The sequence below is a fragment of the Numida meleagris genome, chromosome 16 (assembly GCF_002078875.1).
Source record: "Numida meleagris isolate 19003 breed g44 Domestic line chromosome 16, NumMel1.0, whole genome shotgun sequence".
NCBI classification, from domain to species: domain Eukaryota; kingdom Metazoa; phylum Chordata; class Aves; order Galliformes; family Numididae; genus Numida; species Numida meleagris.
In genome coordinates, this window is record NC_034424.1 from 9,227,829 (window position 1) to 9,252,170 (window position 24,342).

General features: G+C 46.7%; 2 protein-coding genes across 4 annotated transcripts in view; one reads left to right on the plus strand and one right to left on the minus strand.

Annotated features, from left to right (window-relative positions):
• The window catches only part of NEK6 (NIMA related kinase 6), a 48,804-nt gene extending 47,159 nt beyond the window's left edge, over positions 1-1,645 (plus strand). For all 3 annotated transcript variants that reach the window (XM_021413792.1, XM_021413793.1, XM_021413791.1), the window contains exon 10: positions 452-1,645. In XM_021413792.1, the coding sequence (XP_021269467.1) occupies positions 452-562 (111 nt within the window). In that variant the 3' untranslated portion in view covers positions 563-1,645. The remainder of the gene's footprint in view (positions 1-451) is intronic.
• PSMB7 (proteasome subunit beta 7) lies at positions 3,161-23,932 on the minus strand. Its single transcript, XM_021413795.1, has 8 exons — positions 23,786-23,932; positions 23,613-23,706; positions 23,400-23,497; positions 22,804-22,944; positions 21,662-21,777; positions 16,489-16,547; positions 4,719-4,870; positions 3,161-3,391 (listed from the first exon to the last, which is right to left on the minus strand). Exons 1-8 carry the CDS (start codon positions 23,845-23,847, stop codon positions 3,280-3,282), a joined length of 834 nt encoding a protein of 277 aa, XP_021269470.1. The 5' UTR covers positions 23,848-23,932; the 3' UTR covers positions 3,161-3,279.

Sequence of the window (24,342 nt, forward strand, 5' to 3'; positions counted from 1 at the left end):
TGTGGCTACTGGGAGGATGTGAGAAGATCAGAGGCTCAAGGCTGTTTCTCCCTGTGCCTCGGGGGTACGAGCAGCTTTCAGTGTCTGTATAATTAAAAGCTACAATCTTTCATGTGCACAATAAAGTGGGTAGGGAGGTGGGGGTACTTGAGCCCTTCTGCATTTTATTTATTAAATATAATCAATGACCGGTCTCTCTCCTTCACAAAGGTTCTCTAGGAGACGCTGTGTCTGACAGCCACGCTCGGGCATCCTGTATCTTCAGATACGTGTGCACAGATTCGTTCTGGTCCTTCCACAGAGGTGGGGTGGAGCAGAAGCGTGCGGCGCTCAGCCAGCACAGCTGCACGAAGGGCTCTCAGCTCCCGTCCGGCGCTCAGGCGGCCCCGGAGCCTTTGCCAGTAAGAAATAAGCTGATTCATTTCTGTTCCAATGTCTTTCTGTCTTTCAGCTCCGGGAGCTGGTCAGCATGTGCATATACCCTGATCCAGATCAAAGACCTGACATTGGTTACGTGCACCAAATAGCAAAACAAATGCATGTTTGGACCTCCAGCACCTGAACCATCTGCAGACGCTCTCAAAAGCCAGCACAGCTTAGTCTTACTTGAATTTTTTTTCTCAGATGAAACCGACTGGTGCCTTGGCAGCGAGTGAGGGGGGAGCGCTCGTAGCAAGATGCTCCATTATTTCTGCAGGTTATTTGACAAGGACTCTTACACGGTGGCCATGCTTTAAAGTGAAGATTCTGTGAGGTATTGCAAGTGATTTTTTTTTTTTTAAGCCAATAAGATGTTACAGATGTAGATCATTTAAGGGTCTTTTCTTAAACTGTCGTGTGTAATCTAGGATAGATGATATTAACCGGGGTGTCAGCGTTGGGCACCTCTTCTATCTTAACTGTAATGTGAAATATTGAAATAATTCCTTCAGTGAAATCACTTTATACTAATGTAAGAATTACAGTAGATTTTGTGTCATTTGTATAACTGCTACTTCGCCTCTTCCGCAAATGGTTTATAGCAAATCTCAGTTTTTACTTTGTGTATTTTAAAGCATCCATTTATGTGTTTTTATTAATTCCCTCCTTCAGACGTAGAACTGGGAGGGATGTGGGGGGGGAGGGGGTAGAAGTGCATTTATTATTTCATGATTTTATTTTTTTTTTAACTGAAAACTTAGAGTGAGTATTTTGCCGATGTATTTACCTGTTAATGAATTTGGCTACAGCCACGGAGCTGAGTCCAGCACAGAGCGGGGCAGAAAACCCGCACCTCCCGAGCACCCCAGAGCAAACCTGCTGCAGTGGGGCTGCTCGGAGCTGAGCACCGTTTGTCACAGCTCTTCTCAGAAAACCGGTGCTGCTCTCGTCCAGCTGGATTTTTGGGAAGATGCTTGTACACACTCAGCAGTGTGTTAGGTACCAGTAGGGAGAACTTCTTAAGCAAAGCAGTGTTCTAAACTCCTTGAGACATAGAGAGGCCAAGTAAGGCAAACACTCTGTGTATCTCATTCCACATAAGGATCAGCCCCCTCTATTTAACTGTGAAAGCTGATTTACAGAATGTGAATTTTTATAAAAAATCTCAAGCTGATTAGAAGGGGTCATCGTTAACTAAATTAAAACTTGAAACCAACTAAATTCATTCACTGAATCACTGATTTGTTTCATTACTGCCAGTGAAAAACATCCACTGCTCCAGGAACAGCCCCTGGCTCCACGGGGCCGTGCTTGAGCTGCACGTGGCGCTGGGAGGAGCGGGGCAGGCTGGGTGCAGCACTGCTCATGCAGCCTCTGCCTCTTCTGGTTTTCTTCAAGACATGAATACAATCCTTTTTTTTTTTTTTTAAATAAGATTAGGGTTAGAGGGTTATGTACTCATATATGCTTTTAGTGGATTTTTTAAACTTGATTTTTCTCTACTTACTTAAAGGAAAATTGCAGTGCCATCTTCAACTACCGTCCACCAAATTTGGAGTATTTTTGTAGGGTAGCAAGGAAAACTAATAGCTGTGAACGATGTTGGTGTCATTAATGCAAGGTGCCATGTTATCGTGGCTTCTCAGCAGGAAGCTGAGCCTGCTGCTCTCCTGAGAGCCTGAGGAAATTCCAATCTGCAAGAGAATGGAGGAGAGGCGGCACATTGCTTCCCACATTCCCATGCCAACTTGTTTAATTTATGGGCATCTTCTTCAGCAATTCTTAGGTGTGTGACTTCAGACCGTCACCTTTACACTGCAGGTTTCCTTTAAGCCGTGGTGGCTGCGCTGTGCTGCTGCACCAGGAGAGGGGCTCTGCCTGCAGGGGAGCACAGCTTAAACCGCAGCGCCTCGAGCGGCCCGCGCACTGTCTTGCTACATAAAATTTATCAGTGCCTATAAGTAAATGTATTTCAAAAGGTAATTTTTTTTTTTTGCAATTGTGCATTTTTAGATAAATAAAAAAAAAATGATTTACAAAATAAACACCTTTGTTTAAAAAAGAAAAAAAGGTTCAGTATTAAGGGGGACGAAAGTGACAACGTCTCTCCCACCAGGCCTCGGGCTGCGTCAGGTTTGTGAGCAGCTGTCGTGGGCTGCAGGCACTCGGAGCAAAGTTCTGCTCCCATAAAATGGGCGACATGAACCCGCAGCAGCTGCTGGAAAACCTCACCCAGGGAACAGCGCTGCTGGAGGCGCTCACAGCTGAGGGCTGGCACCAGGTGATAACTTCCTGGAGCTGTGTTCCCTTTGAGTAAATGAGAAAATAACTTTGCAGCTGGATTTTCAGCTAGGTTTTTCTTTCTTACGATTACATGGTACAGTGTAAAACATCATGAAATCAGCTTATCCCAAACAGTACGAGCTCAGGATTCTAGGACAAAAAATGTCCAAGGGGACCTCAGGTAAGTACCAGGACATTAAGGCTTCTCAGTTGTGTCTTCCTCCCTTATGTAATGTGGAAAGGAGAACACTTTGTACGAGCTGGAGGCTGGAGCTGCTCAGCAGCCTGTCCCTATCTACAGAAAATGGAAGAACAGATGTAAGCATCGCAGTACCGCTGTTAATACCCTGTGATAATTAAAGCAGCAGCAGTTCTGCACGAGCCCCATGTTTTCAACGAATGGTAGGTACGAATAGGTATCGAATGCAAAAGAAATGAGCACCACAGGAAACACTCATTAAGGGAATGGCCAGAACCCTCTCTTTATTCTGTGTGGGTCACTTGTTTCCCTGCAGCAGGAAGGCTTCCAAAAGCAAAACGCACCTGGTGTGCGCGCCCAGCGGCTGCGCCCCGCGCTCAGGAGGTGTCCATGGTTTGGACGGTTTCATCCACCACCTCGATCTCCAGGTGCGCTACGTTTTCTGTGAGAACAGCAGTAGTTCCTTTCTCACACTTGTATCTGCCAAACCTGGTAAACAGAGTGGGAGAGTTAATGTGGGACATGGCACTGCCTAGGAAAACTCATTTAGAAGCCCAGAACTAACGAGCTGTCCACGATAATGGAAGTTTCTTACAGCAGTCAACTGCAAAATCTGCACTGATTGCAACAACTGATCCAGCTCACCCAGCACTTCCAGGAAGCGTGTCATCTTTAAAGAAAGAAGCTGGGTCTCACTATAGGACAGGCCCTTCCTGCTGTGTATTCATGCTCAAAGCGAAGGCAAATATTTACTTTGCTTTTTTCAGCTCTAGATTAATTTTACCAATGTATTAACTTTGAGCATTTTACACAAAGACAGCCTGGAACCAAGCCGTGTTTCAGAGATGTTGCTGCAGCTGATGGTAAAGGAGCTGTCACCCTCCTCCCATTTACACAGCAGCAGCCGTATCTCGCTTTGGAGGTGTAACACACTCTCCTGGCTGCCCAACCATAGGAGATTCTGCTCAGAATGGTGATGCACATGAATCTGTACAGTAAGAAATACAATGGATTTTTAACTGGAGCAGTGCATCGTTGCTTTGGCTACTGTGTCTGCCTTAAAAGGAAAGGAAGAAGGATTCTGGTGAACTCTGCTATTTGGCAGTAGAAGAAAAGTGAAGAGTTGTTGCACAACTTGTTGCACATAAAGATTCTGCAAGATGTACTTTTATGTTAAGTGCCCCGGGCGCTGTGATTTCACTGATGAGGCAATGTAGTTCACCAAACACCACCTCTGAGCATCCAGACATAGCACCCGTCAGCTCTGCTAACAGAGTTTGTTCACTTCTGAATTTCAGCACTTCTCTATCCTGAATATTCTCAGTGTTCCGAGCCCATGTTGTGTATTTAAATGGAACCTTGTTTCCCAGCAAGTTCCACAGTAGGTTTTTGTGTTATCAACATTCAGGATCCAAAATAACTGTCTTAAGGAAACAAGTCCCAGAATGAGGTCATTTCAATAAATATGGGGAAGGAACACTGAGAACTGAAAAACAGTGGGTGAGCATCTCCTCAACCCCAGCTGGGAAACTTCACTCTCAAAGTGCCTGAAATTCCGAAGGCAGTCCCTCGACATGGTGAAGAGCTGACAGGTATCACAGAATCATATGATGGGCAATTAATTTCTTTCACATACCTGTAGATGCCACTAAGCCTCTGCTCACCTGCCAAATGCAGCCACTCATTTTATTTTCTTCGTTAGCTGAAATTCAGTATACCAATGTAGCGTGTACTGACTGTGCCAAAATTCAGCGTTACAGGAAACAGGAACTGCTGGGAGCAGCCCTGGGTAACACACAGCTTCAGCAATACCAACCTTTCTCCTTTTCTGTTGGCCACGTCATACGGACGGAGAAAATCCAACTTGTTCTTGCTTATAACACAGATATCTATGTTACTGCCAGAGCCCAGATCATTGTATATCCCAGCTGCAATGGCATCCCTCACAAGCTGTTTGGCTTCTTCTTCCTGGACAAGTTAAGAAAGCTGTCATTGCACAAGTGTTGGCATTTCACAGAAATGTTTGTCCATGTGACAGTGGAAGCTGTGAGCTCTCACAGCAATAAATGAGCTAAGTACTACAGAGCAGGAACAACAGCATACTGAGCAGGGGGCTGCCTTCCTCCTGCTCGTGATCCACCTCCTTCCCCTTTACAATGGACATCACCGATTTAGTAAAGACAGTCAAGGAAACAAGGTTTTTGTTTCAGTGAATACAGAAATTAAATGTGTGGGTTTTATCCTCAGGGCTTCTGCACACACGTCCAGGTTCCCTGTTGTGCCCCTTGTAACAGCTGCATACAAGGTAAAGATCCACACTAGTTCAGTTACTGCCTTCCCTGGGTAGGGACAAGTTAATCATCCTTAGTCGTACCAAAATGATTTGTATGATTTTGGAGTATAGCATGGTTTGCAAAACACATTCTGCTCGTCTTAACAGTAACTGTACTGCAGGCAGCCTAGCTCTGGCCTGAATTGCAGCCACTAGTTCTAATTCCAGTCCTGAACACAAGTGCAGAGAATTTAAAGGCAGGTGCTGACTGAAACCACGCACAAAGGCTCTGAGGTTCCCATTCTAACAGGTTTGTATCAGCTGCTTTCTTATACAAATGCAACCACACACCGGCTGGAACATGCAAGCTGGGGATTACCACTCTTAATTTTCACTGTTTAGAAGCTGCCTACATAGTCCAAACAGGATAGAACCTGTTTGACAAACAGTCACATCCAGGTTAACTTCTTTTACATGGAAGTATTTAAAAACCATCAAAACTGAGTTACAATATTACAGCAGAGCTGTGGTCACTCCCCCATCCCCAAAGGCCTCAGACAAGTTCTGATGCACCCCAGAAGCTCTTTCCTGGCCCATGGTGTTCCAGCTGCACTGGCTCCCTCTACAGCTCCCAAGGGCTTTTTATTTCCAAAGCAACTTGCTGGAAGTCATAGGTCAGATCCAGCAGTATTCAAACTTGCCTGATAGAGCTGGTACACCCTTAATTTTACACTGTAACCAATGACAGTGAGCACAAGGAAACGCTGCAAAACCACCTCCCTACAGGATCTGTTCAGCTGCCCCAGAAGCACTGTGCAGCTGCATGCAGGCAGCCCACCACGTCCCAGCACTGCCCGCTCAGTGCCCAGCACCAGACCCGGGGATGGGGCCGGGGGGGCTCAGGGCCCAGCTGTGCCCTCACCCCGTATCCCCACTCACCTCAGCAGCTCCCGAGCACCAGAGTGCAGAGCACCCAGTCAGCGCAGCTTCTCTCCAGCACTCCTAAGGGGCACGCTGGCAGGCCATGAGCACAGCGTGCCTGCCCCCCGCGGGCAGCAGTGTGGCCGAACGCAGCCCACGAGCACAGGGGTCTGGCCTCGGCTTTACTCCAGCAGCCCCCACACAGCCCCATGCTGCCGGCTGCCCTGACACCTCCGAGTCACCTGCCATCAGCAGAGAGCAGCACAGCAGCTATCCCGCGCTCACCTCAACAAACAGCCCCTCTGCTCCACGTTGAAGGCCTCAGCTCTGCACTGTGCTGCTGCACGGAGTGGCAGTGCCAGGGCACGGAGCCACGGGGCACCCAGCAGCAGCTCCCGGGCGGCTCATCCTCAGCACCGACCACTGCCAGCACATACCTGCATTCTGCACCCGCTGCTATGCGAGAGCGTTAATAGCAGCAGCGCTCCTCTAACAGCTTAATTAAGGCACTGACCAGCAGCGGGGCTTCTTTGGAAAACTACAGAAATAGCATCCGCTCCTATTAGCCCTGCTCTTCCAAAACCAACCTCTCTGTTGCTGGACTGCACTTCCAGCCCAGCCGAGCCAAGCAGCCACGCAGGAGAAGCCGCTCCTGCAGGACAGCTCTGCACAGCACAACTCCAACCTGCGGCCACTGCGGAGCTGCAGCGCCAGCACATGGACCTGAGAGCCCCATGCACGGAGAGGGCTGTAAATTTGTTTTAAAAATTAACCTATGGCAGAGCTGGAATAGTTCTCTGCTATTCTAGGAGCTTAGTGTAAGAGAAGCACCAGGGCTCAGGACAAGCACAGCTTCTTCCCCCTTTAATTTTAATTCCACCTTTTATTAGAGCAATGTAAAATCTTGCGGTGTCATCTCACCGCATTTTTTTCCCCTTTTCTGAACGTGCTGCCAGGCTGCTGATAGCAAAATAGTTCCAGAAGGACGGCCACAGCCCCCCGAGCTCAGCTGTCCCCACGCTGCGGCTCTGCTGCGCTACACGGCCCCAAATGTCAGCGCAGCGCTTTGATCTGATGGAGTGCTGCCCAGCCCGTGAACCCAGAGTGATTTTAATTATAGAAAACCCTGCTACAGTGCTGTGTTTACTCTTCCTCCCCCTTCCATAATTTAGAAAGATGACCAGAATAGCCACGAGAGGAAAAAAATAAAATAAGAAATCCTTGATAGAGATCCTGCATACAAAGTTCCAGCGAAGACTGCTGTTTTACAGTCTGAAAATAGGGGGTTCTTGGGAAAAGTGCTGACACAGGCCTGAGGACAGGGGCAGGAAGGAGTCGCTGTAATAATTAATCTTAAAAAACCCTAAAAGTTCAGAGTATATAAAAGGAGCACTTCCTACTTTACGGCTGCAAAGACCAAGCTAACTGGGAGTATCATTCTCTCGGGTCCACGCTGCTTCTTAAATGAGATTACAGCAAGAGTGATGTACTGCAGCACCAGTCAGCGGTGACAAGCAGCGCTTTATAGAGCTATCTGTTTGTCTCCATCACTGCATCACACAATGTGTCCCAGGACTCCAATGTGCAGCTCCATTTACCACTCCATGACAAACGGGCAGCACTTGTAAAAGGCGCAAAGAGGTCCAGCTCAGCCGTGTAATGGTCACCACAGCTGCAGCGCAGCACTTGAGGGGGAAAAGCAGACCCCGAGTTCATTAAACTGACCAGTAATGGATCTTTCAAAGCGTGTCTTAGGAATAGCACCGTAAAGGCTAAAATAAATAACTCAGCGTGGAAGGCTAATCTGAAACGGTGTTTGATAAATTATTTATAACACAGACAATTGTCTGCATTTAATATTGGAGCTACCGGTAGCATCTTTAAAAGATGATTTATGTGTTGTAATGCCATTAAGCTTTATATGGGCCCACTGCTAGCTATAAAGTCTGCTGAGATTTAGAGAATGAGTTTTAAACTGTCACTGCAGCATCATAGTAGATAGAGGCTGTATTAAATCTTTACTTTAAACCTGTTATCTGGAGAGTTGCATTTTGTAGACGCTCAGGAACTGATGGATTACCTCTCTACTGCTGCGACGGCGCAAGTCCCAAACAGCACCAATAAGGAACTTTTACACATTACTCTTGTATATGACTTGAATCAAGTTTCTCCTCTCACTTAAGCCATTTCCAGATTTCAAATACTACTGAAATAGACTTTTCTACAGTAGATGTGGATATTTCTGCCTCACGTTCCTGCAGCCTGCGCCAGCAGCTCTGACACGAGTTAATCACTGCCTACAGCAGCGAAGGGAGCAGCTGCACTGCTTCACCAGCAGTATTTCCACAGCATTCTGTAACTTCACAACTCCAACACGACGTCTTTTCCAGATTTAAAAACCATAGAAAGCTTTTTTTTTTTTAAAATTCTTACCAAAAACAAATGAGTGCCTCCTGCGGGTCACCAGTACCCTCTGGGTATCCAGTAGTGCTGGAGAGCAGCACGGCCTGAGTCTCATCGAGAATAGGAAATATCAGTACACAGGAAATATCATAGGGTGCAAAACATAAAGCATTATACCAAATGACTTCTACAGGAGAATGCAATTTGTTCAAATTCTGTTCTGGAAAGAAGCCCGTCCCACTTAAAGGAAGAGTCCACTGGGCTGGCAGGTGGGAAGAGAAGGGGAAGAAATCAGAAGCTTTGGGAAGGGCCGAGATAGTTAAAAATAAATACATACCCAAATAAAAGATCTATAGAGAAAGGCTGGGAACTGGAGGCTGGGAACACGCTACCTCTTGAAGGACATAAGCACCTACAGAAGCATAATTAGACTTTGGAAGCGTAATTGGTGGGCTGCAGCGTGTGAGAGGATGTGTAAGTCTGTCTGGAGGGAGGAATCGTGGTAGAGATCAATAGGTAACTGGAAGCGATGCTAAAATCTGCACTGATTCCAAAGAGGGAACAGAACTGAGGAGCAAAGCACTCTGCTTTCTCACTTGTAAGGAGATGCCAGAAGAGGCCACTTAGTGAGGAGGGATTTGTTCTGCTGCGTTCTGAGCTGGGACGCGTCCTTTCAGCCACTCAGGTTTCACAAACCTTCCCCTAAAACAGGTGCCAAGCAGCACCTCATAAGCAGATGAACAATAAAGTTTGTTTCATGAATGTGTTTTGTAGAAATAGACCATCAAAACGGCTTGCTTTTCCTTCATCCCCCATAGTGAGTAAAGCCTGGAAGCAGTCCGTCCTTCGGCCGCTCCCATCTGCTGCTGGTTCTCTGGAAAGCCACAAACTAAGGCAGAGGTGTTGTGAAAACCAGAACCTGTAAAGATGTGCCTTCAAATATCATACACTGGTGCATGTAGTATTACTGAGCAGCTGTTAAAGACCAACACAGAGAGAAATTTAAGCATTTATAAAACAAATGTGTAAGGGGGAACAGCAATGAAACAACTACCGCTTTGTGCGTTAAACAGCTCCAATTATTTGAAGTCACGGTGAAGTTATTTTCCAGCTCTGCCTTATTTAACGAAGAACTGAAGCGTCCCAGGCTTCGAGCCGTGCCTTTCACCTGCCCACAAGCAGAGCAGCGAGCGAGGCCATCACTGCACAGCCAGCAGTGCTGGGGATGCCCCGAGCACCGGGGGGAGCAGAGCTTCCCTGCAGAGCTGCGTCCCAGAGCTGTGCCCAGCACCTTATCACAGCATGCTGCTCCTTGTACACCCACCTTACCAACTTGCAGGGAGGTCAGAATTTCAACTAATGCAGTTAAAGTTGGACTTCTATTTAAAAAATAAGAATTGAAATAAAAAAGCAGCACAATGCAATTTAAGATCTAGATGTTCCTGTATTTCCTTGCACCACTTCTCCCCTCCTCGCCCGGCTCCTCAGATGCAAACTCCAGCCTGGCAGCAGTGCCAGCGCAGGCTCAAGGCATTAGCAGACAAAGAGCCAACTCACCCAGCCCCTGGGCTATTAACACACCAGGGAACAGGGCACCTACTTTACATGGAGACACAGCAAGTTCCGTCCTCGCAGAAAAACCTCTGGCAGAAGCGGCCCAGGCAGAAGCTGCCCCAGAAGCGGCCGCACCGCTCCAGCCTGCGCCGACACGCAGCGATGGGCCGCTGACCTGCACTGCAGCTCACGTGCTTTGCTGTGAGTAACACATTAATAAGAGTTGGTTTTCCTGACGGTTGTTGGTAAGAACTTTTCAAATAAAATATACCGAAGTCCCTAATTACTGTTCTCAGTGACTCCGTTTCTTCGTGTTCCATCGGCACGGCCGCCTGCACGCGCCGACTCATCACCCCCCCCCGCCCCGGCACCGCACGCGCACCAGTACAATAAACCACGTTAATATTTCATACCAGTGTGAAATATGCTGGAGTATCAATTCAACATCTGCTGTCTTTAGGGTACTGGCGTCCCGCAGAGACACTTTCAATTTGTAATTGAGTTCTATACTGAATTAATCAGCAGTTTATCTTTTTTAGTAAAATAATGTCTTCCCCACTAACCTGGATTTACATTAACAATTTATGCCAAATTACCTGCCAAGGCAAAAAACGAATATGATTCGGAACTACTGCTTGGTAGCAGCGGTTCCTATATTTCATTCCTCGCATGGAGACGTGCGCAACCCCCAGCTCCAGCGGAACAGAACTAAATCACGAGCTCCTCTCACAGCCGCAGGATTTCTTTTAATGCTATTTCCAGGTTCTGAAGTAAGAACTAATAGGAAAACGCATTTAATCTATCGCTTACGCCGGGGAGAAGCTCCTGTTTTCCAGGAAGGCGGTGCTCAGAACAAAACCAACTTGCCCCACAGTAACCGAGCAGCGAGTCCCGCCAGGCTGCGCTGCTGCACACCGCGCCCTGGGCAGCCCCGCACCGCGGCCGCCAACGCCGCCTCTCCCTGCAGCACTAAGCTGCCCTCAAGCAAAGCAAGGCTGCGTCCAGCCACCTGCCGGGGGCAGCAATGCCAGGCAGCACCCTCGCCTCCCTCCCAGCCGGGCTGTCCTCGCAGCGCGAGCGGCTCCGCGCCACGGCTCCGCGCCACCCGAAACGTCACCCAGAGCGCGTGGAGTCGTGGGGCTCCGCGGCTGTGGGAGACGCACAGGCCCCAACGATTTAAAGCAAACACCCGCTCCTGAGAAATGCATCCAAAATAACTGCCTGTCCTACATCCCCCCCTCGGCACTGAGATGATCTCCTAACGTGGAGCCCCGTGTCTGACATGCTTGTCTACGCCATTGTGCACAAAGTTTAAGTATTACTTTGCAGAGGTGAAGAGCTGGCTGCCCTTTGTCATGCAGCAAGGCCCAATTTAAACCAAGGTAAGATGTATTTATCTTGAGCCTGTAAACAGAGAAGCAGAGGAACACGCTCCGGTGCTCAGCTGGGACCAGATGGAGCCCCTCAGCTGCCTCCTGCCTGATTTCTGCACAGAAATTGTACTTTGATATATCCAAAAGGAACACCTCAAAACAGCTCCAGTTACTGCGGCCGTTCCAGAGCCCGCCCAGCTATGATTCAGTACGGAACGTTTTAAATCTGTTAGTCCAACACCACCAATCAGTGCAAGGTGCAATGCCATGAAAGTGAGAACAGAACCGACCGACACGCCACGCAGAAACCGAGCGAGCGTACGGTAATTTTGATCTAAGAACCAGCACAAAACAGCACCAAAAGCCTTTGCCTCCTGCCCATCTGACCACAGTAACCCTGATGTTTACCCACAGAAACACAGGTCTCCCAAGGAGAAAATAACAGAGGTACACAAGGACAGCAGCAAACCCCATCCCAGAGAGCTCCATCAGCGCAGGGCAGCGGAGATGTGCTGCTCAGCATCTCTACTACTGCCACAGCTAATGGCATAAACAGACATATAGAGCACACAAATACTAAGTACTCATTTTTGTTCACAGAATTATTTCCCCCCCCCCCCCTTTACTTAATCTCTGTGTTTGACACCAACAGGGGTTCAAGTATCCCAGGCAGGCTCTCCAGCTTACCTCCCAGAGCCTGGCTTGATCCCTATTGTCTGCTGCCCGAGTTCAGGCGACAAACCTCCCAGCAAGCGGTCACCTTCCGGAGTCATTAAAGCTGGCGGTGTCAGCTGGCAGGATTAGCCCACAGCCCGCACACCTGAGCCCTGTGGCGGGACACAGGCATTCTGATCACCATCACTAATGAATACAGCATTCATATGCAGCTTGTCATTGCTCTTGAGCCTCGAATCACACAGATGCAGCCTAAATAAGACTGATTAGACAACTACCATCAGAGATCAGAGAGTTCTGACAGTTTCCAAAAATAGCTCGGTGTTATTGTCAGTAGTTAATAAATGAAAATAATGCCACCGGACTGAGGGACAGTAGGAAATATAACACACAATGATCTGTGTCACCTGTTTAAAAACGAAAGAAAGTGACATGTTTTTATAAAATCCTGTACTACGCCCGATGTTTATTTTGGTAAAAATAAATACTAGTGCAGTGGAACTGCCATTTCTGGGGCCTTCCCTTTGCTACAGCACCGGTCTTTGGTGCAGAGTCTGGAGGAAAGTCCTTCATGCCATGGCTCTGTCACGGGGACACGGCGCTGCCCTCGTGTACCTCAACGACAGCGGCCGTGCCAGGAGCAAAGCTGGACCAGGAGAGCACTGTACAGCCAGAGCACTTCCAGCCCTCTTCCCCCCTGCAATTTCTGTGAGCACACCTATTCTGACAGCCACAGCTGCTACCTCCGACCGCTCGTCGCTTCTCCTACAGAGGGTTACCCAAATCTGCCAGCTGACCTGCTCCTAGGGCTGCTCCCCAACCTGTGTTTGTCAAAACCAAACAAGTTAGCAAAGGCAGAATGATCAAATCTGGCCAACAGGTGAAGGAGCGCAACGCTGGTAGGAGGGAAGCTGCAGGAGACGGTCACTTCTTTGGGCAGCACAGGTGCAGCGGCCAAGCAAACAGCCACAACAGCACCACCACCCCATTAAATCCATCCAGAGCATTCTGCTTTTCACTCGTCACCTCTTAATGCCATGCTAAAAAAAATGGTATATTAAATGACCATAAGTATAATCTCATATCTTTGCAGCGATCTGTTTTAGTTACAATTACAAATATCTACCAGGCTCTACCTCCTTCCATTTTCCCCTCCTCTTTTGTGCCCCTGAACTCCTTACACCAAGGTGTACCTTAGTTTTGCTCTGCAATGGCACTGCTTTCTGTGGCTGCTCTTCCCTCTCTTCCTTTTAGATCCTCTTGTTATTGACCTGGCTGTTTTGCTGAAGTACAGCAAAGGAAGGCACCAGCAGCCTGCTCCACACAGAGCCCTTGTCCACGGCGACCACACAGCCTCACCGTACATGGAGTTACTCTTCTACAGACAAAATCTTCTCCTCCTCAAAGAAGTCAAACACCAGAACAAAATATACAATGCCCCCCAGTTTCCCTAGGAATTCAACGACCACAACGTAGACAAAGCCTGAATTCCAGCATTTCCCACCGCAGCCGGAGTTCTCCCCCAGACTGCGATGGCTGCCGTATCTCCTCGCTATTGTTCAGCGCTGGAAGGCATGAATGCATTTGCAAATTCTGACTAAGGTTTAAAAACCATGTGGCCACTGTCCCGAAAGAAAAATTGGCTGCAACGAAAGATCCAAGCTCAAACCACTCTATTAGATGTGCTGTTCTTCCACTTATGTTTTTTAAAGCAGACCTATAGCTGCCCACATGACAGATTAATATTGTTCCACGGTAGTTAGGTGCTTGGCATTACATTTTTGAAGCATCTACAGGCCTTCAGGGCTGAAAGTGTTCACATCTTCAGCAATCTATAATGGTTCCTCTAGAGGCCAGCACTTGCTTCATAATGAAACATGCCTCCATAAATCAGACTGCAGAAGTGGCACTTGTGTACGTCACCATCCATCTTAGCAGTTTCTCTGAAGGATGTTGGGTAAAGATCATCTCCCGGCATTGCAACCAGGGAAAGGACCATCACAGCTGGCACTGATAAAGCATGTGCTACTTAAATCTGAAGACACACTAAGTCTGTGGAAAAAAACACATCCTGCTGGTGTTAGCATGCCTCAGGCAGTGGTAGAAGCTTCAGCAACTCATCTTCAAAAGGCAGAGAGCCAGGGCTCTAGAAACCTGCAAAAATTGGCTAAGCCTGCAGTCTTTTTTTTTTTCCTTTTTTTTTTTTTTCCTTTTCTTTAAGTTAAGAATCTTCAAAGTCTACAATTCTAACTGTAGGGCACAGCAGCTGCCACTGCAGATTTGATCCTCTCAGCTTTTGGCAGCTCTCAACTTGAAATTCTAGCAAAAGAATTTTTCAAGTTGCTATTATTGCCTGTCATGGATTTATAAATATTGTGCACTATCTGCTGTGGCACGGCTCTCATGGGACACCAGTGCATGCCAAAAGCATAACAGAATGAAAAACAGTTCCTATTCTTCAAATAAATGCTAATTTTTTTTTAACTGTGCTCACACGATGTGTTTGGTGATCAGCTTCAATAGTACAGAATATATATCAGAGGGAAAAAAGCTGATTGTCTTTTCCAGTAGTATTCAGCTGCTACTTTCATTAAGCTTGTTTAATTACATTCCAGATGCTAATTTGCAAGTCGATACCAGAGGGTGCAGGACAGTTTGCCTTTGAATCATGTTTCTGTGATGTGATGGTCTTGCAGCACACCACTCCCCTCCAGTAGCCCTAGCAAGATATTCTGACAATTAGCACACAAGAAAGCAGTATTGATCTCAGCAGAAAAATACTACTCCTCCATCCATTGTATTAAATTAATCTCCAGGAATTTGAAGTTTATCATCATTGCCATTTCATGGCAAATTGTATATAGAATACACAATGTACCTCAGATTTAATTTCAGTAGAAATACCTCGCTATTTGGTTACGTTGTTGGGAAAAATACACGTGGCACAAAGGTGAATATTTCAAGATGGCAGCCACAACACGAAGAGATGCTGAAGAATAGGGCTGAACTCGGCCACCTGAAACTCCACTGGTGTGGGTATTCAGATCATTACGCTGTTCTTAGACAACAGAGTGTCTGATGGAAACAAAGGAAGGGTTAAGGTGCACGCACATCTCAAAGATCCAAATATCTGCTCCAACAAACTGGTACGCCGCGTTTCCACACGCCTGTTTTAGCAGTGAGTATCTGTTGCCATTTATGGTTGAGTATGAAGACAATTTAATTAGGATGACCTTTCTAAGTAGGAAAAGTTGGAAATTTACCAATTTTTGGTGCCTTTTTGGTTGCTCTTACACAAAGTGACTTAAAATACAAGCTTGAGAACTAGCTGAGGATGAGGTAAGATTTTCAGTTCCATAGCAGAGCTCTCTGACATTTGTGTCTCTGAAAGGGGACTATTATGCTGTAGCTGTTGATTCCAAGGATTTGTATCCCTGTTTGCAGTATGAATAGCACACATGCTCCAAGTGCACAGTCACACAAGAGGCTGGAAAAGAGACTGTGTCATTCTCACAGCAGTAGAAGGGGAAAAAAAGAAGAGTAGGAAGTCTACACCCAGTGGCTCCTTCTGTCAGTCACCTACCGCAGCGCCGCGTGCAGAAGAAACATGAGCGCCCATTAAAAGATTGCCATTTTTTGGACAGCATTTATAAATATCCTGAGGCCAAAACTCTGGGCTCTTCAGATATTACCCAAGATACTGAGGCAACACAGACACCACCTCGCTGCACTTCGGTAGTGACACGCACCTAAAGCTATTTCAGACAGACGGACAGCACAGGGGCCACGTGAACTGAACTGCTCATTACTGAATCTTCAGCAGTTCTGCTACTGGAAAACTGCCCGAGCAACCTGAGCATCTTTCTGGTTTGATCAATACCATCAGCAACAACACAACCCACAACCTGGCAAACCTTCCACTGATCAGTTTTTAGGTAGACAGGAAAGGTAAGAAAGCAGTTGCTAGTTCTGAACATACCTAATCAACCCAAAATCTAACGGGTGTCCTACACCACCCGAACACTTTCTGCTGTGATCTTTTTTAAAAGATGGCAAGTTGCATAAAGAAGAGACAGACCAACTGACCAAGGGAAAAAACAGCGACGCTGACTATGCCAGGGTCGTTAAATTCCTGCAGTCAGCTCCAATTAGTACACATTTCAAGTTTTCATTTACATTAAAATCACACGAGCTTGTTCATACATAGACTTGCAAGAAATTATACATTTCTTAAAATCTACTTCACCCCAAAATTTTTTCACAGCTTTGCAGTAAGCTGACATCAATACATTAACATACTAAAACAGACTGAACTTTTTTCTCTCTCTAACTCTTAACATCGAGCATTACTCAGACAGAAACACTGCTGCTTTACAAACATTTCTTACCTCCATGTCCGGTTTGTATTTATCTTCAAAAATGGCCATAGCTGCCAGTGAGCCAGAACCTGCAGCAACACAATTGGGACGTTTGTTTAGGCGATACATTGAGATACCATACTGAGATACAGAGGTTTGGTTCACTTTGCTGATTTGGAAGGCTTTTAAAGGAAAAGCTGACAAACACAGCAGCACGCATTGGCAAAGCCGACCCGAGCTTCTTTGCCCTGCCACCCCTAACCACGCCTGCACTGTGCCCAGCGCACACAACCCACCTCGGTCCCGGGGCTCGTGCCCTGCTCTGTTCCCATCACCCCGGCCTTGCCGCGTGCCATGGTTTTACTTTCAGCAGTGACAGAGCAGATGGCAGAAACGAGGACACGAGCCCGGTGGCCCTGCTGGTACAGAACCACAGCGGAGCCCGACGGCACCCACAGCGCTCAGGGCACGCGTTATAGGCGCTTTGTGAAATCAATGGGAAAAGCAGAACGACACCGCTCAGAACGGTAAGCCTGCTTTGTTCAGAACCTTCAGGAAGATCTCTCGTCTGTCTGCGGCCCTGACCATATTTCAGTGCGCTACTTTTGGGGAGCGAACAAAGTTGCCTGCCATTTTTTACTCCAATTAGAAGATTTTTTGGCATTTATTACTTTTTAACTTGTTTTGCATACTGCTATCTGTTTAGCTGGGTCACAGAGAAAGCCGTATTTTCTATTTAAAATGATTTGTGTATATCGCTTGACCACCTCAATGGTTTAGTGAAAGAAAAAGGCAGCGATTAAACAGTTTCAAATGAGGTGTCCTGCTGATTTTATCAAGTCTGCTGAATGTATAATGAAAAAGGAGAAGCTGACAGCGACACTGTTGAGAAAATACAGACTACCTTATCTGAACCATTTAAGGAGGTCCAATTATAGATCAAATTTAAAGGGTAGAAACAGCAGATTTACAGACACAAATCAATGAACATGGTAATCCCAATGAATATGACAGATATTCCTGTTACAGAATATTGCTGTGGTTGAGGATCATTACCTTTACAGTACCAAATACATCACATCTAAAAGCAGTAGGACGCTCTAAGTGTGTACTTGTATTACAGGCAATGACTATTCATTCACACCTCGGAGCAATACGTGACTCCTTTTTTTAAATGCTGAAGCTGGGAATAAAAAGGATTTTTAAGCAGGTAATAGCAGAAATGAACTGCTTATAAAAAAGCTGGTATCACAGAACAAACCGCCAAATAAAAGGGCTGCGCCGATCCCTCAGAAAGGGCAGAAAGAGGCGTGCTCCAAAACAAACACGGGACTTAAAACAAGATTCTTTTTGCAGAATAATGTGGGAATATCTCCAACAAAAGGGAGAAAGGGTTCCAAGACCAGATCTCAGTGTTAAGACCCTATTCCCATGGCACCCTATGGAAGGCCTGCCGTAAGCAGACGGGGAAACCCAGGAACCAGAGCAGGAACAATGCCCCCCTCAGATACGGCGCCTTTGGGACAATGGAGCCCAACACATTTTGCCAGAATGAAAACCTGACAGATACCGGCTGGCAAAGTCTTACACTGAAAACACTAAACTATGAAAAAAAAAAAGCCTTCACGTCTTAAGACTTCTAGTGGCTAATAAACTAACCAATAATGAAATGCTCCAGCAATTCCATAAATGGCACCGACGAGTTATTCCCCCAGCTCCTTTTTAAAACAGTTCACCAAAGAACTCCTGGGCGGGAGCTCAGCAGGCTCCGAAGGAAGGGGAAAGGAAAGGGGAAAGGAAAGGAAAGGACAGAAGCTCCTCATGCTGCAGGACATGAAATAAACATCACATTTCCTATCAACTTTAAATAAACGCAGACGGTCCCATAACAGAGGTTTCTAAAGAACTGTCAAAAGTCTTAATGTATTTAATTATACCTATATGTAAACATTTATATCTAGAAATCCTTTTCCTCTACTGGTTATAAACACTAAGGATAAGATTTATACATTTGCATTTTCTTAAAAAGAAAAAATAAAGCCCTACCAGAAGCACCACTAGACATCCCCTGAAAGAAGAGATTTTTGTCATCCTGAACACCACAGTGGAAAGTCTGTTACCAGCACCAGCTGTAACAACTGCCTTTCCAGAAACACATACACATACACTCCTGAGCTTCCCGTGTGTACGTGTTCCGTGAGCTACACCTCCAAACCAGCAAGATTTGGGAAGTACTAATCTAGCATCTAAAGACCTAGAAATATTGACTGTTAAAAAAACAACCATGAAGAACTATACAAACTGACATGCAAAGCTTATTCTGAGACAGGTATTTTTCAGTCTAACAATCAGCATGAAGGAGAGGACTTATGAGACCGTAAGTTCGCTTTACTTCCTCAAGATACACTGGCCATTTACTAAGTGTTCACATCTCAGTCATTCAAAAACCTCCTGTACTTGACTGAAAGTGACCTTAAATACCTCGTTTGGTGCTTACACAAGGAGCTGTACCACTTCAATATCCGATTAACAGGAAAAGATAGTTGTTGATACCTACAGAACACCCAGCTGACTCCTGCCATCACGGTCTGCAGCCACCACAGCCTTCCCAGTCACAGAACTGGGCCCGTGGGCAGAACCATCACCAGGAGAACCCTCACTGCTTAGCACAGCCCGTTTCCATCAGCCAGGACCTGCCCGCTCCCCTGGCAGAGGATGTGCACAGCCTGGAGAGAGCAGCGTTTAGCACTTCTCATCCATCAGTGTCGGGGCTCCCTGACAGGGCATTTACTCACACGCGCTCATTGCTATTCACTTTGCCGCTCACTCTGGGTAGAAACCCGGTGATCTCCGCAGCCCCATCGATCGGGATCATTTTTCAGCCTGCTTGCTGACCGAGGGGCCACGTCTCAGCGGTGGTGCCGCTTGCTCGGCAGGACAGCACTGCCAGTGCATGAAGAGCTGATTTATGAATATGGAGCACTGCCGGCACCGGGGGACCGGCTTCTGCCACCAGAGACTGCTGGAACATAGTTACTGCTTCCGAAAGCTGAACTACAGACTTCAAGTAGTTTAATTTTATGCATGCATTTCATTATAAGTCTTGGCCAGAAGCTTTCCTAGACAAGCCAAGCAATCAGACAATCTTGCATCGTTTGCTGAAATCCAATTTTGTCCTTTGTCAGCATAAACAGTTTAATTTGATGTTTTCACTCCTGAGTAAGCACCGAGTATCTTTTAAATCTGCCTTGCAAGGAAGGACATCACTCTATCCATCCACAAGCATATTCCAGGCAAGATATTTTAGCACAGTAAAAACAGAAAAATCCAACACCTCAAAAACATTTTCTATTTAATTTCCAGAAATTAACTGTTCAAAGACACGTATGCTGATTTAATGAAGCACCCTAAGAACATTGCGGGGGGGGATCATAGTCTAAATAAAATAGAAATACAGTTCCCATTATGATCTCTGATTTGATCTTTGATGCATTTTCTGTCTCAGCTCCTTCTTTCACTGATACGCACAAGCAAATCTCCTTCCACTAAAACACACCCAGCGCACCAGGAGCAGGAAGGTAAAGGACATCGTGCTGAGAAGGGCTTTGTGTGGGATCCTGCACAGAGGGAACGTGCAGTCACCAGGCAGATCTGGCACAGCTGACAGCAAACCAAAGCTTAAGCTGCAGTAAAATTAATCCCATGAAAGTCTGCTCCCTGCCTAATTGAGCTTAGTCTGCTACTTCAGGTTTTTTGGAGACGGAAGGAGGAAGGGGCAGGATTTTCAGCAATATCACATTTTAAAGCTTTTAAAACATAGGCACAAAAGTAACCACACACATGATGGCAGCCGTGTGACTGTATTCAGGCAATTAACCACTAGCAGTTGGCAGCTTAAAGTCAGTTCTGGTTTTACAGTTTTCTACAACACTGGGTATATAAGGCAATTACAAGAATCAGAGATTTACACTTTTTTTTTTTTTAAACTGGAGGCTAAACAATGGCATCACATAACGTGACTGTTACATGGATTTTATTTGCCAAGGGAATAATTCACCAATTCCTAAGGTAATGGCACCATCTATTGGTCCAGTACCACCTCTGCAGGATTTCTGTAGATGAACCACAGTTCTCATTACCATGCAGTTAACTGCATCATTCTGTTAAACAGTTGTACAGTTTTAGTAGTTCGAAGACATGGAAAGCTCTAATTGTTAAAGGTTGGGTGTTAAAAATAGCTTTGTTAATTTCCAGCACAGCAAGTAAGTTCAGAGGCCAGATCTTCTCAAAGCAGGTACACTACACTTAAAGGTATATATGTATATACAGGTACATACTCGGCTGTCCCACACAAAACCTCATTCTCCCCAACCTTTATGAGACTCGTTGTAAGACACTTCTCTAAGCTTTCCTTTAAACCATTTTAGGTTTTTGTTTTCCATTTTTCCCATTAGAAAAAGTACCTCATGTATACAGACCTGGTTTGTGTGTACTGGAATCTCAGTGCTTCCTCTAAGCCTTCTCAGAGTTTTTAACACACTAAGAAGGGGATCTCAAAGGAATTCACTTTCAGCAGAACATCCTCCTCTCTAAGTAATGAGGAATATTAAAGCTCCAGTAAAAAACAAAGTTACACCAGTAGGGTTTGTGTGCTTTTTCTAACCACTGGAAGTGAAAGCATTATGCACGAGAATTGTTATTGCTTGACTTGGTTTTTCTTCATTCACAGAAGTCAAACTGCTGGCATTAATACCAAAGGGATCAGGTGTGAAGGGATTCAACACTTGTATCAAACTATAGGCACAACAATGCTTGCTTAAGACAGACAAAATTATTTTTAAGTTGCAAGTGTGAATTTCTGGAATAACAAGACAGCTCCTGTGAAGCAAACATCCACCCCTGGAACATGAGGACCACAGAAATGGAAAAATCAGCTGAAGAGGAACATAGTATCTCAGAAGAAGACAAAGGAGTGAAGGGAAGATGCAAGGCAATCGTGTAGATTAAAGAACGGTTTGGTTCTCAGGCTCTAAGGAAGCCATCGCTGCTATTCTTGAGCAAGGGGTGAAAACTATGTGTTCCAAGGAAATATTGAATCCCAAAGCAAGCTAAAATGCTGGTTACCACTGGCCAGCAAAGTAGAATGCTCAAGTCAGGAAGATTTAACGTTCTTATGTTGTGGTACAAAGGAGACAGCACTTACCCATGGTAACATAAGGCAATTTGTCAGTTGATCCATGGGGATATATGCTGTAAAGGTGAGGTCCAGTGACATCGACGCCTCCTAAAACCAAGGCAGCACCAATGTAGCCTTGATACCTAGGAATAATGTTTACACATGAATGTGAGAATCTACAATAAAGCTGCGGGGTTCTTTTTGTTTGTTTAAAAGCCACAATGCACACATTTGGGAATTTCTCCACGATTACACCATGAACATCTCTATAACAGAAAGACTGCTTTTACTATCTGTGAAATTAACTAAAACATGATCTATTTCACTGTCAATCAGAACTAGCATGCAGTGGACAAGCAAGGAGACTGGATGTTATGTTTGTGCCAACCGGTAGATAAATCCATCTTCTAACATCACATGACATTCCTGTATCTGTAATTAAGTTTATAACTAGGGACTCTGAAGAAAATATACACTCTTGGTTCATCCATGAGAACATTTTGGTTGCTTCAGCTTTTTAACTCGCTGTGTCATATGACACACTTCAGAAAAGGCAAACAGCCACACTGCCCAGCAATACAGCATCAAGCAACTAAGATGAATTATTAGAATCTATCTACTGAACATAGCTTTTTTTGGAGTTTTGTTTGGTCTTAGGCTTTATTTTACTCTCCTGGAGACTCGCCCATTGCTTGAATAATCTCCAAGTGTACACACTTACTTCGTTCTTTCTTCTCTTTCAACGACATTTTTTACTTCTGTGAAAAACAGTATTAAAAATAACACTGAAACACTTCAAGGTTTGGAAAGCTTGCTCTCAATTTAATGGCATGTTTTAAGTCATGTCGCTGATAGGAAGTGCAATTGCCATAGTGCAACAGTTTGCAATCAGCCAAACAAGCAGACAATTTTTTCTTAGGATAACTGCAGCACAACTTCCAATACTATTGATCAGTGCTGTACAGCTGCAGCATTGGTTCTCTGAAATATTACAGGCTGTTTCTTTCATCTTGGTTCAAAAAACTATGAAGGAAAGAACAACTCTTAAATCTTTCCTAAAGTCTTGCTGTGGAGGTTATGCAGACTAAGCAAGGATGTGCCTTCACAGAAACAAGTCACAGCTGGTGGTCTTAACAGCACAGCTAATAAGTAGAAAAGCATTCAGTCACCTGAAAAGCATTTGCTTTAGCATTCGATTAGCTGTGACAACACGTGGAAGTCGTCCTGTAGACAGTGCATGGAGCTCCAGATTGGAAGCAATCAACTGCGTCGTCATCTCAGTGTCTGCAGCTGTGCCGGCACCACAACAGCTGAAAGTCATTACAGGTAGGACAAGGTGAGCGGGGGAAGGGAAACAAGTAACTACATGTGGCCAAACTGCCTGCTTTATTCAATAAGCGTAAGCTTCTTTTTTACATTTTTTTCCCCTGAGTTAACCTAAGTCATTCAATGCCTGTAACTACTCTGTTTTTCTGCTCTGCCGCCCCAAGCAGTTTCTGAAACACGACAGCCTCAATGCTGCATCCACAGTCCCAGCGCTCCTTTCCCTCACTGCAAACCTGAGGAAATCAAGATCCCATACAGCCAGTATTTCCAGAGCATGAAGCAAAAAGCAGATGAAACGCCAAACAACGAGCAGCCTTTCCTAACAAATATAAATTAACGTTTTAAAGTACATCTTAAGATCTGCTGCCGGCGAAGTACACAGCTAAAAATCCCCATCCATTACCAACCCCATCGCACCCCAAATGCCGCCGGTACTCACTAGATGTTGGAAGAGATGTAGTGTATTTTCGAGCAGTTCTTATCAGCGACGACCATCCCTTCCGTCGCCCTCGTGTCGGCTCCCAGGACCACGCCATCCTGCCGAGAAGAGAACGAGGCCTGGGCCCGGGCCCGTGCCTGCACCGCGGCCTTCCCCCGCGTCCCGCCCGGCCCTGACCCGGCGCCGCGGCCCACGCGCCCTCCGCCCGCTCACTTTGTAGACGACTCCCGCGATGGTGGTGCCCGTCTTGCGGGCCGCCGGCAGCCGCTGCCCCTTCTGCCCGAGCTCGGCCTCCAGGAGCGAGTTCCTGCAACACAAGGGAGGCCGCGGTTCGCGAGGGCCCCGCGCCCGCTGCCACCCGGCTCCCCACCCGCCCCGCGCCTCACCGAGCGCAGTTGTCGAAGCTGAAGCCGCCCCTCGGCGCCCGCAGCACCGACACCGCCGCCATCTCCGCTCTGCTCCGTCACGGCCGCTCCGAGCGCTTCCGGGGCGGCCTCCTGCGCGCGCAGCGGGGCCGGGGGAGGGGGCGGGGCCGGGGCCGGGAGCGGCGCGGCGCTGCGAAATGGCGGCGGGGGATGCGCGCGGCTCGGGGTGGGCTGCGCTCCGGGCACGGCTCTGTGCGGTGCCCGCCGTGGGGCGGGGACGCGGTTCTCCCCGGTTCGGACCCCGGTCCCTGCCCCGCGCTCAGGGCGCGCTGGTGAGCGGGTCGCTGGCGTATTGCAATAAAACACTTTGATCTGTGCGGAGCGTTGGTGAAATGCACGGGACGGCGGGGGGGCACGGAGCTGTAGGGTTGGACGGGAACTCGAGAGCGCCGGGCCCGACCCCGCCGAGGTAGGGGCCCCGCAGCAGGTGGGCGTGGGGGTGATCCTGAATACCCGCAGAGGAGGAGACCACCGCGTCCCGTCAGCTCCCGCACCCGCACCGCAAAGCTCTTCCACGT

Bases quoted from the DNA above. Each gene is read 5' to 3' on its own strand.
- PSMB7 (XM_021413795.1), bottom strand. From the start codon at position 23,847: ATGGCGGCGGTGTCGGTGCTGCGGGCGCCGAGGGGCGGCTTCAGCTTC. The intron at 23,707-23,785 runs GTGAGGCGCGGG...CTTGTGTTGCAG, and splicing joins AGCTTCGACAACTGCGCTCG to GAACTCGCTCCTGGAGGCCG. The intron at 4,871-16,488 runs GTAAGAAATGTT...TAACTTGTCCAG, and splicing joins AATACAAACCGGACATGGAG to GAAGAAGAAGCCAAACAGCT.